Source organism: Lissotriton vulgaris, chromosome 1_2, assembly GCF_964263255.1.
Source record: "Lissotriton vulgaris chromosome 1_2, aLisVul1.2, whole genome shotgun sequence".
NCBI classification, from domain to species: domain Eukaryota; kingdom Metazoa; phylum Chordata; class Amphibia; order Caudata; family Salamandridae; genus Lissotriton; species Lissotriton vulgaris.
The window spans coordinates 143125828-143139690 of record NC_141686.1 but is presented as its reverse complement, the minus strand read 5'-3'; the positions used below and the strand labels follow the sequence as shown (position 1 = coordinate 143139690).

At 39.7% G+C, this 13863-nt stretch overlaps 1 protein-coding gene across 1 annotated transcript in view; it reads right to left on the bottom strand.

The window, feature by feature from the left end:
• Positions 1–13863, bottom strand: part of LOC147734705 (solute carrier family 23 member 1-like) — a 322680-nt gene that overhangs the window by 100483 nt on the left and 208334 nt on the right. Inside the window, exon 7 of the mRNA XM_086952992.1 lies at positions 7743–7899. Within this exon, the coding sequence (XP_086809118.1) occupies positions 7743–7899 (157 nt within the window). The remainder of the gene's footprint in view (positions 1–7742; positions 7900–13863) is intronic.

The window sequence follows — 13863 nt, the reverse complement described above, 5'->3', positions numbered from 1 at the left end:
GCACAAGGTGTGGGTGATGGCAGAATCAAAGACTGTTAAATACAAACACTGACCTGTTTGCTGCATTATTCAATACGAGAGAACATTTGAAAGCACAAGTAGCACATTCTATTCCACATGCTTTTAGACACCCTCAGAACATTGAAATAATATGCATATATGAATTGTCTTAAGAATGGAGCACAGTGATGCAAATAAAAAATGCAGAGCCCCTGATTCACAAGGCACCACCGCACTTGGGGTGGAGGCTTCACAGTCGTAGCAGGATCTCTGCACTCAAGATGAGATCTCAACACTGCAGTTTCCCATTGGGAAGATGCCATCACGAATGTAGAGATCCTGCCATGACTGTGGAGGCATAGCCCTGAGTGCTGAGGCTCCTGCTGACTCAGGGCCAGAGTTTATAGGTAAATACCAGGAAATAACAGCCAGATATATGGGATAAAACAGAGTTTGAAAGATTGTTGAAGAAGTGGCGTCTTCTGAATGGGCGCCGCCAATAGTTTTTCCCAAAAGAAGGGTGGCAATTTGTGTTTCTGACAACCTGGATCACTGACAGAATATCAACAACAAAAATATCAACCTACAAAAATATTGTGACAAAAATTTTGTTGTCAAACATATTGAAGTTCTATCTTCAAAATGGTAAGTACAAAAATATCGAGGAAACAATACTGTGGTTAAAAATATCATTTTTTAAAAAATGTTTAAACAATAATGTAAAATAAAGTAAATAATACATATAATAAAAAAGTAGATAGAATTAGAAAATGTTTAAAATTATAAGTAATAAATATTATGTAAAAATAAATTATACATATATATGAAATATAATATATAAATGTACTTGATACTATTAATAAATAATTATTTTAATGAAATTAAAAAATGTTAGAAACATATTAAAAAATATAAATACATATACTTATGTATATACAAACACCAGTGAAATAAAAATAATATATATATATAATACATTCAAATATAAAAATATGTTTCTATTTTTACAATTACATTTGACACTACATTAACTGCAACAGTAGGGAAAATATTGGATAGCAGAGAGGAATAATTTCCTATTCCAACTCCAGGGAGTGCAATAGTGGGAAACTGTTGGATAGCGGAGGGCTAAAAATTACTATTCCCACTCAAGGAGTGCAACAGTAGGGAAAGTGTTGGATAGCTGAGGGGATAAAATGTATTATTCGCACTTCAAAGAGTGCAAAAGTAAGGAAAGTGTTGGATATCGGAGGGGTAAAAATTACTATTCCCACTCCAGAGAGTGCAACAGAAGGGAAAGAGTTGGATAGCAGAGGCGATCAAATTACTATTCCCACTCCAGAGAGTGCAACAGTAGGGAAAGTGGTGGATAGCGAAGGGGAATAATTTACTAGTAGTTTACTAGAAGTCGATTCTGTTGTTGAGGTACTTGGGTCCTTTGTTGTGTAGGCATTTGTAGGCGTGAGTGAGGATTTTGAAAGTGACTCTTTTCTCCACAGGGAGCCAGTGGAGACTTCGTAGGTGTTGGCTGATGTGTCCTTGTCGGGGGATGCCGAGGACGAGTCTGGCAGTGGTGTTCTGTATTGTCTGGAGTTTTCTTAGTAGGGACTTGTTGAAGACTGGGTAGAGAGCGTTTCCATAGTCCAGTCTGCTGGTGATGAGTGTGTGGGTGACTGTCTTCCTTGACTCAGGGGGATCCACTTGAAGGTCTTGCGGAGGATGCAGAGTGTGTTGAAGCAGCTGGAGGTGACGGAGTTGACCTGTTGGTTCATGGTGAGTGATGAATCAAGTACGATGCCCAGGTTCTTGGCGTGGTCTGAGGAGGTAGGTGGGCTTGCGAGGGCAGTCAGCCACCAAGCGCTGTCCCATGCAGAAGGGGTGGTACAGAGGACGAGGACTTCTGTCTTCTCAGCGTTGAGCTTCAGGCAGCTGTTCATCATACAGACGGCGACGGCTTGCATTCCTTTCTGGAAGTTGAGTTTGGCAGTGGTGGGGTCTTTGGTGAGGGAGAGGATGAGTTGGGTGTCATCGCGTAGGAGACGATGTTGTGACCGTGTTGTTGGACGATGGCTTGCGAGGGGGGCCATGTAGATGTTGAAGAGGGTGGGGCTTAGTGATGACCCCTGTGGGACTCCGCAGGTAATTTTCGTGGGTTCAGAGAGGAAGGGTGGGAGTCTGATCCTTTGGCTTCTTCCGATGAGGAATGATCGATAACAGTCCAGGGCTGTTCCTTGTATGCCTGCGTCGTGTAGTCTGGAAACTAGTGTGCGGTGGCAGACAGTGTCAAAGGCCGCTTATAGGTTGAGTAGTGTGAGGGCTGCAGAGTGGCCTTGGTTCAGGAGGGTGCGGATGTCGTCTGTGGCAGCGAGTAGGGCGGTCTCCGTGCTGTGGTTGCTTCGAAATCCAGAGTGGGACCGGTCGAGGACGGTGTTTTCTTCAATGAATCGTGTCAGTTTACTGTTGACTGTTTTCTCTGCAACTTTGGCTGCAAAGGGGAGGAGCGAGATAGTTCTTGAGGTTGGTCGGGTCAGCTGTGGGCTTCTTTAGCAGGGGTCTGACTTCTGCACGCTACCAGTCGTCTGGAAAGGTGCCTGTTTTGAAGGTGGTGTTGAAGGTGCATTGTAGTTTGAGTGCGATGGCGTCCAAAGCTCTGTGGTAGATGTGAGGGGGGCAGGGGTCGGTCGGGGCCCCGAGCGGATGCTTTTCATGGTCCAGGCAGTGTCTTCGGCCATGATCGGTGTCCAGTTGGAGATGGTGGGCTGGCTGGTGTTTCTGGGGAGCGGGGGAACGCCTGTGGTGGCTGGTCAGATGAAGTGGTCGATGAAGTTGTCAGAGAGTGCAACAGTAGGGACATTGTTGGATAGCGGAGGGGATAAAATGACTATTCCCACTCCACCGAGTGCAACAGTAGGGAAAGTGTTGGATAGCGTAGGAGTAAAAATCACTATTCCCACTCCAGTGGGTGCAACAGTAGGGAAAGTGTTGGATAGCGGAGGGGAATAATTTACTATTCCCACTCCAGCAAAATAATTAACATTGATTTCACCAATGTTGTAAAACATAAAACAATGAACATATTTAATTATTAATTAATTAATTTATAATAATTAACAAGCAATTTAAAAAAATCAATAAGAAATAAATTTACACATTTTACGCTATAAAAAAACAATAAATGTTATAATAAGACATTTAAAAATATATATTCAAATGAAATTATTTCACAGCCTACTCCCCTATCAACCCACAACCCGCTCTTAAAAAAATGACACACACAACATAATTCATAATTATTAATACCAATTAATAAATAATGAACAAAAAATTATTTACCACAATTACTAACATAAAATGTTAAATACATAAATATCAAATAATAAAAATGAAAGATTAATTAATTATTATTGAATTGCTTCCCACCCTACTCCCCTACAAACCCACAACCCGCTCCTAAAAAAATGACACAATTACATATTTACCAATTAATTATTAATATTTAACAAACAATTAATAACTAATTAATAATAAATGAATTACCTCAATTAACAATATAGTCTTAAATACTTAAATATTAATTAATAAAATATTTAATGAATACATTATAATTAAATTACTTCCGACCCTATTCCCCTATAAACCCACAACCCGCTCCAGAAGATCTTGGTGGCTTCAAAGTGGAAGGGTGGAGGCGGACGCTCTGGTTCTGCCGAAGAGGAAGTAGGTGGTCCAGTCCAGGGCCTTCTCTTGGATCCCGGCGTGGTGGAGGTGTGTTCGTAGTGTGTGGTGGCAAACCGTGTCGAAGGCGGCAGACAGGTCCAGGAGAATGAGGGTCGCGGTTTCTCAGTTGTCTAGCAGGGTCCTGATGTCATCGGTGGCGCCAATGAGGGCAGTTTCGGTGCTGTGGTTGCTGCGGAACCTGGACTGAGATGGGTCCAGGATGGTGTTCTCCTTGAGGTAGCGGGTCAGTTGTTTGTTGACGGTCCAAGTTGGAACCCTATAACGTTTATCACTAATGTATTGAACCCTATAACGTTTATCACTAATGTATTGCACCAATATATAGGGAAAGGATGTGATGAGATTTTGACAACAATCTTGGAACATGAGACGAAATCACCATTTTAAAGCCAAATCCGGTTATAGATATGGCAATGTATTTTCATATGTTTTGCACAAATATTTTCGTGTTTAATTAGATCGATTATGCCAGAAATCTTATCGAGAATAGGCACAACTGTAATGTCTAAAACTTGCCAAAAAATGTTTCTACCTCTTTTCACCATAAAATGTCATCATTAATTAGAAAATAATGAGAATATTCTAGAATATTGAAATGAGATGGGTTAATATAATGAATTTCATAGAAAAACACGGGATGTAATATCTGTCGAGTTTAGATATAAGTAATGCTCAACCCCCCCCCCAATCCAACATGGCCGCCAAAGTCAAATCGGGACCCGGATATCAAACATAGTCGCGGATAGCGCGCTCAAAGAAAGAATTAATATATGTCCCCTTAGGTTCCTCTAGAAAGCATAATACATAAAGAGGAAATTAATTTGTAAGCAATTATCATCAGTATTCGAAACAAATTTTGAATATCTTTGACGACTTCCGGGTCGCAAACACGATCCTTTAATGACCAGAGAATAGAAATAATCTAAACTATTTACTAAACTCTATGGCCAAGGTCCCTAAATACAGCCTAGGAGAGATAGAGAAATACCATCCTAAAAGAATATAAAATTTAGGAAAATGATATTAATTGATTAAACATCTATTTCCGGGTCAGGAACGGAAGTGGCAGCATAAATGCTGGTTCCGAATGTCGGTTATTAATTTCCCGGAGGACCCTAATACGGAGGAGCAGGGAGGCCGAATTAAACCACAAAGGTATGTGAGCCGTAACTAGATAGGAGCACCTTGATGCCGTAACCCTAATGTTAGTTATAGTTCTGCTTTCGCGGTAATCTAGGAAATTTGTGCAAAAATAGTGTTGAGCTCTGCCAACCTATACTAAGGGGAATGTGCTGTGAAACAGCGAGATTACCTCGAGAATCCTCGATCTCACTGATAAGCTTTTCCATAATTTTCCCACTTGAATCAGAGTACGCGGTAAACATTTAGAATTACTGCGTCATTTCCAAGAGCCGACGATGGTCAATAATATCATCAGTAACTGACCTTCGTGGCGATGCACTAGGTCCCACGTTTAAAAAGTTTAAAATGCTAAGAAAAGCACGGACTATAACATGTTTATTTACTGGCCATACTTTATAAGTTATAATTGCCCACTTACAAAGATGAACAGTGACCGAGTTTTTCAAAATAAGCCTCCGTAGACTTATAGTAATATGGCCAGTAAAAACCGATCAAATAACCATTAGAACTAGCAAATTGATCATTATGTATTTCATTCACTTCAATAGGCGTAAGAAAAACAAGAAGCGATTTTAAAACCAGACAAGTGATCAATTTATCACATTGGCCTCACAAGAATGAATACATAAACTCGGTAAGTAGGGGATTCATTATATATTTTAGATTCTACTTAATCCCAGGAAGAGACTCTTATACAATGTGTCCTATCCTACATATAGGGATTCCGAATTGACGAAGGGACCTTGAGTCTCTGAAACTGACCCGAGAGTAAATTCCGGTGGCTCCTCCGTGTCCTAATCATTTTATGTAGTTACCTCATTTTAGGTAAATAATTATGAATGAAATATATATCATAAATCACTAGACACTAGGGTTGACCAGATAGATAATTGTGGATATTTTTCTTCCTTTATCAAGGTACCACATGATCATAAGAAACAGATGTATACAAGTTTCCAGTTGTTTTAGAAGTCTTTTAAATTTAAGCAGAAGTTTCAAAAATTCAGGTATTTGTTTACAAAAAACGTTCCTTAATTCTGAAGACATAGTCTTCAATCCAACTACCCCCCGTTGATTTATTTAATTATTAACAGGGTTTCATGATAAATATATTTTTGATTGTAGGGTACGGAGGGTGGCCCCCACTGAGGAACAGGTCCAGGAGCATATAGGGAAAAATGAACACTAAGAGAAAAAGAAACACTATGTATGTATTTCTGTTTATCTGCCTAATTACAAAATACCTAAAATACTGTTGTTTAAATTTTTAGATTGCCAACCAAATGTCAAAATGTCCTGATGAAGGTGTGAATATTGTAAACGAACACCGAAACGCCGCGTCGACTCTTTCTTTTGACTTTTTTTATCACACTTTATCTTTATGTGGAAAATTGATTTTAATGTATTTTAATAATTTAGATTGTAACCTTGAAGGGAGGTATTATAATAAATTGTATTTTTTGATATATATTTCTTTTATCTTTGGTGGATTTGTTTATCGTGTAATATTTGGATATACAGCATGAAAAGTGTTTTATATATTCATTTGCCATTATAAATTGACAAATTAGGACTGCTCACAGACCTGCCTGCCCCCACACTGCTTTGCCTTAGTCAGTAATTTGGACTCCATTTAGTAATAGTAAACCACAGGGTCTCCTATTTGGCATTACTCTCCCCCTCCCTGTGACAACAATCAGGGGAACCTTCCAATTATTTGTTTTATAGCTGCAGTTCCGACTTTTGTACCTGCTCATAAATGAATCAGGAAAATGTGTTATTTAACAGGGGGCTATTGGAAATATACCACCTTGGGGTTACATAATTAGGAACACCGTGTTTGGCATTACCACATGTCTCAATGCCACGTCATTGAGCAGGTGCATTCTGGGACTTGCAGTCTTACTTTGTTTTAATTGTGCTTGAGCTAAACATTGCAATAATAATGTGTAAAGGGGCAGATCACTTCTGGCCATGTGCTCCTACGACGTCACCGGTGCTCCTACTTACAGCCTTAGGACCGACTAACATATCAACTTTTGGGTTTTACTGCTTGCTGCTCAGTTTGTGGCATTATGATGACCAAGACTGCAACTCGTAGAATGCACCAGTTTGTTGAATGAAAGCTGAAGGTTAGTGTTCCCATTTTGGATCTATTCAGTACTATATATCTTTTAATCTGGCAGCTCCTGAAGAACTAACAAAGTTGAAACTGCCCCCACAGCAGTCTTCCACACAGGTTGGAAGTCTCCTGGAAGCAGATAATATGTGCTCAAATCATGACTATAACCATTACATCCTACTTACACTTACTATTACATTAGAGTATGATGTAATATTACACTAGATTAGGCCCGCAGGCGGGGAGTGGCTGTTCTGATAGATGGTACTGTGGTGGATGTGCACACTCACAAACATGAGTCTGTGATTTTCAGGAGTACACCAGAAATGTTTTCAGAATTAAAAAAATAAATCCGCACATATGAGCAACCCTGCAGGTGTAGATTTACAGAAGTTTTTTTAGGTCAAGCCTAGGCAGCGTGCATGCGCTGTCTGGAAGACCTGAAGTAAACACTATATGGGGTGTAATCCCGCCTACTGCTTGTGATTGGGTCCCTGCAGTGTCTCTGTTAGTTACAGCATCCTAAGTGGTTAAGTGGCTCACATAACGGGCACATGGCTTTTATTTATCTGTTTTAAAAACAGCACATAAAATAAAGGCATTGTCATTTACAATGGCAAATAACTCAAACTCACCTTACGTTATCATGGGAAAAGGCTTCTGTTCATAGGCAAGGATCAGTGGCAGCTAGGAAAATGCAAATAATATGACAAATATATATGAATGGATTATACTGTACCAGGGTAGGGGAATCGGAACCAGGGCGCCTCAGCTACAACCCTTCCTTTCACATCCGTCCGACCCAAGTATCCGTAGCTCGTAGGGTTGGTAGGGAGAGCATTGGTTAGAGTAAGAATGTAGCACACGAGCCAAGAAATGCAAATCCCAAAAAGCATCTGTCCAATGAGAAAGATAACACCAATTAATATATCATCACTGAAGCTGTGGACTCTAGTTAATAATAGTATTCAGTCACAAAAAATATACTCCCAGGGTTGCAAGATTTTACAAGCTCCACCCCACCCCCACCACTTTACTAAAAGACAGAGGTCAAGAAGGAAATGTATATATTTATTTATATAAAAACCTAGAAGAAAAACAAGACTCCAGAAAGCAGTAGAGTGATACACATGGGAAGCATGACAGTCTATTGCAGAAATGGAAAACCAAGTAACAAGTCCAACAGTTTGGTTGAAATGTAGTGAGAGAATACATACTTTATAGAAAAATACAGGATGCTTCACATCTCTGGTCCAAGAGTACTGTGGCTATGATGCAAGTACACATATTCTGTCAATATAAACAGAAGAACCCGAATAACCCAAAGGCATCTGGGAATAAAGCAAAAGGAAAAAAATACAATGCCCACGGTGCAGTTTTTTGTATGTATTAATTGTAGGACAGATACCACTAATTATCTTTCCTTAACACAATATGTTATCTTTTAGATTAAATCAATCTAATCTTTTAAATAAACTTCATTCCTATACATGCATGTTCGTCAAATTAATGACTCAGAAAAAGTTGATTTTTATAATATATTTACCTTTCTCTTATTTTTGAAAACACATATATATATATACAAACATTTACAAATATACATACACATATATACAATATTTATACAAATTACAAACACTCAAAAAAAATCCAAACATGAAGTAAAGAACCGTACTTATGGTTCAAATGCCCACCATCAATTCAAAAAAGGGATGTTAACCTATCATTATGTCAATACATATGTTGTTGTTGGGTTTAAAAAGCATGTTGCCATTTACCTCGCGGTACTAGACGCTACTTATACTGCTGTATATACTTAAGTCTCTGGGTGTGTTGTGTGTGTTTGTATAGTTATTGTAAATAATGAAAGTACAATTAATTAGGCATATTTGATTCCTTAGGAAGTATTTGTTTGAATTGCCCTAAAGTCCTGAAGAGGCCTGAAACAAAACAAAGGCTGAAACGCGTCACTGTTTGTTTACGGCATCAGCATAAGATAAATTGATATAAAGTATATGAAATTACAGGAAAGGAGCAAGATACAAATGGAGGGAGAAAAGATTAGACCTTCTTAAGCTCCATTATACTTTGTGCTGGTGACCTACGTTCAGGGAATGTATTGACATAATGATAGGTTAACATCCCTTTTTTGAATTGATGGTGGGCATTTGAACCATAAGTACGGTTCTTTACTTCATGTTTGGATATTTTTTGAGTGTTTGTAATTTGTATAAATATTGTATATATGTGTATATATATTTGTTAAATGTTTGTATATATATATATGTGTTTTCAAAAATAGAAAAAAAAGAAAGATAAATATAATATAAAAATCAATTTTTCTGAGTTATTAATTTGACTAATATGCATGTATTGGAATGAAGTTTATTTAAAAGATAAGATTGATTTAATCTAAAAGGTAACATATTGTGTTAAGGAAAGATAATTAGTGGTATCTGTCCTACAATTAATACATACAAAAAACTGCACCGTGGGCATCGCATTTTTTTCCTTTTACAAGTACACATATTCAGCCATCACTGTTAGTTGTAAAGTTAGAACATAAATACAAAGTTGTGAGAATGTGTGCAAGTCCTATAAAGCTTATGAAGCCGGTGTCAAGGTCTGAGTCTTTGGTGGGGAGATGTATCTTTCCTCGCACCTGCATTGCAGGAGTGATACAGTACTTTTGGCAGCTAATTTTCTCTTGTGTGTACTGAATAGTTGCAATGGGTGGATCCACACACAACTGCCTACCTGTCTGACTCAATCTACAACATATCCCACCACATTACGCACAGTACACTTCATATACCCCCACTATACCATACATCACCAAAACACAATAAACCACAAACCTATCCTCTGGAGCACATTATGCCACACCTTAGTCACCACACCTTGCACTCGAACTGTGTGTCACACCAGCTAACAGCATATTACTCCAAAACACTTTATCTCACCCAGTGCACCTTATATCATAACACCACACCATATGACATCACATATTACAATCTAGTAGGATGAGGAAAGACATGCCCACCAACTTCAGAGATAGGATGTCCGCCTCCCTGAAGGTCATTAAGGACACTGTTTCGAAGAGTGGACTTTCATGTGATAAACTAATTCATTATGGGTGTTTTTAGTCTTGTTTTGCTTCAATTGAACTAATGAGACTAACACACCTGAAAACAATGATTTCAGCATTAGTGATACTATTATATAGGAAAACAAACCACATAGCCACACACTACATCTTTACGACAATCCATTGGCACACCGCACATTTCGTACCTCTGTGTACTTGCAGAGGGTGGTGGTAGCTTGCAAGTCCAGCTTCCAGACAGAGGGGTCTATTAGGATGGCAGGTGAATCCGACCGCCATTTTTCACCACGCACCTTCATTTCCCCAGCCAAATGATGATGACGGTGGGGACCCCGGTGGAATGAAAGACCGTCCACTGGTTTTCTGCTGGTCGGACAGGCAACCGGGCAGAAAAGGGCTCCAATATGGTGGTGGTGTCTGCAAAACACTGCCATCTATATTAGGGCGTTCCATGGTGGAGACCCTGCCATGGAAAGCCAGGCGGAGTTCTCTTTCGGGGGCCCGTTGTAGGCCCCCAGGGATTAGGTGGGTTGGGGGCGCCCTTTGTGGGTACTCCTGGTACCCCCCTCCATTTGCATGCACAATTTGGCAGGCACCACTGGTACCTGCCATGTTCTGAATGCAAATGCATGACATGCATATATTGCATTGTGGCGGGTGCTGTATACAGCACCATCTGCCACAATGCAATATATGCGGGATTCCCCTACCACAGTGGCATCCTGATTCCCATGGCGGGACTGCCGCACCTGTGGCGGCCAGTCAAGTTTCTGGTACTGTGGCGGAAAGTCCGCCCGCCATCGTAATAGGTCCTAGAGAGTTCTATGATGGTGAAGCAGAACTTTAAGCGTAACACTAAGTGAGCAGTTAGGACGGCAGGGTACACATGGTGGATTACAGCAGGAGCACATCACCACGTACGAAACAGTGAAGAAGAGAAACCAAGACTCACAATCCTAAAAAGGAAAAATGCTCTAGGTAACATACGCATCTGTGTGTTTCTCAACATGTATGCATATGTACAGATGTATGTGCCTGCATCTTAAGGCATTTGTAACATATCAGCAAGTGTAGCTGTTTATATGGTGTGTTTGTATAACTGTGTATGTGAATATGTCAGAATTTGTCAATCTCGCTAAAAAAGAGTGAGAGAATGCATGTATGAATGTGTGTTTGCAGCAATTTAGAGTGTATTCACTAACCTCTGCTATCCACATGAACTTTCGCATATTTTCACAACCTAAATTTGGCCACAGTGAGGACATCAACTATTTTAAAAATGTTCAGCAATCCCATCTGTAGGGCATGCCGTATGTCAGTGGTACTGGATAGACACTTCCCATCAACAATGGCGATTGCTTTTCTGTACATGCACTAATGAGAACCAATAGAAAACTGCTTTACACTCACATTTCTTACGACATACATTATGGTTCTCAATCACAATATAATTGCCATGAATGTAGCTGTTTATTTAAATTAATTTAGAAGCCTGTTCCATTTCCATTAGATGTGAGCAATACAATGGGCAAAACATCAGACACAATTTTATACATTTCACTTGAGGCTTGATTAAAGTAATCTAATTAATATTAAAACATGGGCATAAATCACCAGCCAACTTGCAAGGTAGCCAACATTGATGGATGATGGTCCTTCAAACTCAATGGGGAACTCCTTCATGCAAACTGCACTGGGCAGTTTAGGTAAGTAAGTGACCCTGACCATGCTAAGGAGGTTTGGGAGGCCATGAGGAGTTTTAATCTTATATTTAATATTGACCACAAATAGAGCTAATGCATGCATTTTACCGCACAATATTCCAGAGAAAATTGTTAGTAAATCTGAAGATTTTCAGATGGTTTAAAATCGGACTTACTTGCTATAGCCGATAACTCTCCCTCTATGCCTTCCAGGCACTCTTGCCTCCCCACTCACCTTCCTTCCACCTTGCTCCTCCCTTGCCATTCCTGCCTTCCTCCCTGCCCCAGGGGATATCCCAAGCTGACAAGACCCGACACTGATCCACGGGTCAAATACTTCAATATGCGCCCCCACACCGCCCCCCTGTTCGTCAAGTGGCATGAACCCAGGCTGCAATACTCACAATAAATACCATGGCTAGCAACTTTCTCAAAATAATATCACTTAAAGTTAAAAGGCCTCAATCATCTTGTGAAAAGAAGGAAAATAGTAGAGTGCTGCCACAAACTAAGAGGAGACATCCTCCTGCTTCAAGAGATCAGAATATTTTGAAATGTCCTAAACAACTGGTATTCTGCAATGTTTTCATTGTGCAAATATGAATGCAGGAGTGGAGCTATGCCTTATTATGAGACTCACAAAAGAAATCCTGTATCACTAATTGACTCGTCATTTTGCATTGCAACAGATTAGCACATCTGTTTGCATCACAAAATGAATATTGTGTTGCAAAGCACAGGGACTACTTTGCTATTGAAGCTCTAATACATCAAGCATCAGACATTAAAGCACTCGGCTTGCAAGCTCAGACAACAAAGATATTTATTAGGGTTACCCTGATTGTGCAGGTTTAAATGCCAGGCAACAGTTAGAGTGAAATTACAAGAAAAAGCTATGAGGGTGGATCACGGCGTGCCTTCGCACTTGTCACGTAAGATTTGCAAAAGAAGCAACTAAGGCCCGGGTTTATCCAAAGGATTGTGTTGCCTTTGTGACATGCAAGGTGACACAAAGGCCGAGCAATCCTTAAGTCAGATTTACTATGCAGTGAAAGGCCACCCTGCATGGTCCTGCATTGCTTGGTAATTCTGGAGTATCCGCAAAGGAGTGTAAGTCGCTACCTTGACATACTCTGCACCGTGAAGGTATTACATGAGTGAAGCGTCGATGTTCCCATGCATCCACCCATTCTTTTTAGTGCATTGCCAGATTTGCCATGACTGGTAAACCTAGGAACGCGTCAAAATTGTGCGTCTTCCCGATAGAGGTGTAACAAGGAGAAATGTCTTTATTTCTCCTTGTTGTGCCCTCTTTGTAAGTGTTCTGCATTCTGCGGCACACATATAAATAAAGAGGAAAGCGCCTCTAAGGATTGTTTTTGTGCTGCAATGCAGGCACCTTTGCACACAGTGCGCTAGCGGAGGGACAGAGCCGGAATGCGCCATACCATGGTAAATATGGTGAATTTCTATCTTGCTGTGTTGCACTGCGTCAGATAATGATACATCTGGGCCCCAGTGTCTTGGCTACAGGGAAATCCTACCCTATCAAAACCTCGTTTGGAGTATTTCTCAAGTATCAACTGCACATTTATTTGTGAAACTATATTTATTATGCTCAACACATGCCAATAAAATTGGCCATACAATATTTACAAAATCATACTTCACAAAATATATACATGGTTGAAAATTATTTTAGCCATACCCAGATCCACTACAGATGTAAGGTATTTATTAAATCAAATAACTGAACCAATTTCTCACACAAGATAACATTTCCACGTTTCCTTACACACATTTACATTCCAATAACTATTCAAATGCGTTCTTTACTAAGGCTTGGTAACAGCAGCTTGAGGCGTACCTTAGCCAGGAATATACAGAAATTAGTACATGTAAATATTTGTACAGTTGTAAATGTATAGGAAAAGACTTCTCTGAGTAAAAAACCTGAGTAATTCCCTGAAGTGGGAGTTGCTCAATCTTACATTTTCACAGTATTCGGTTCACAGATTGGGTTCTAACTGGCACATGCATAAAAAATGTAA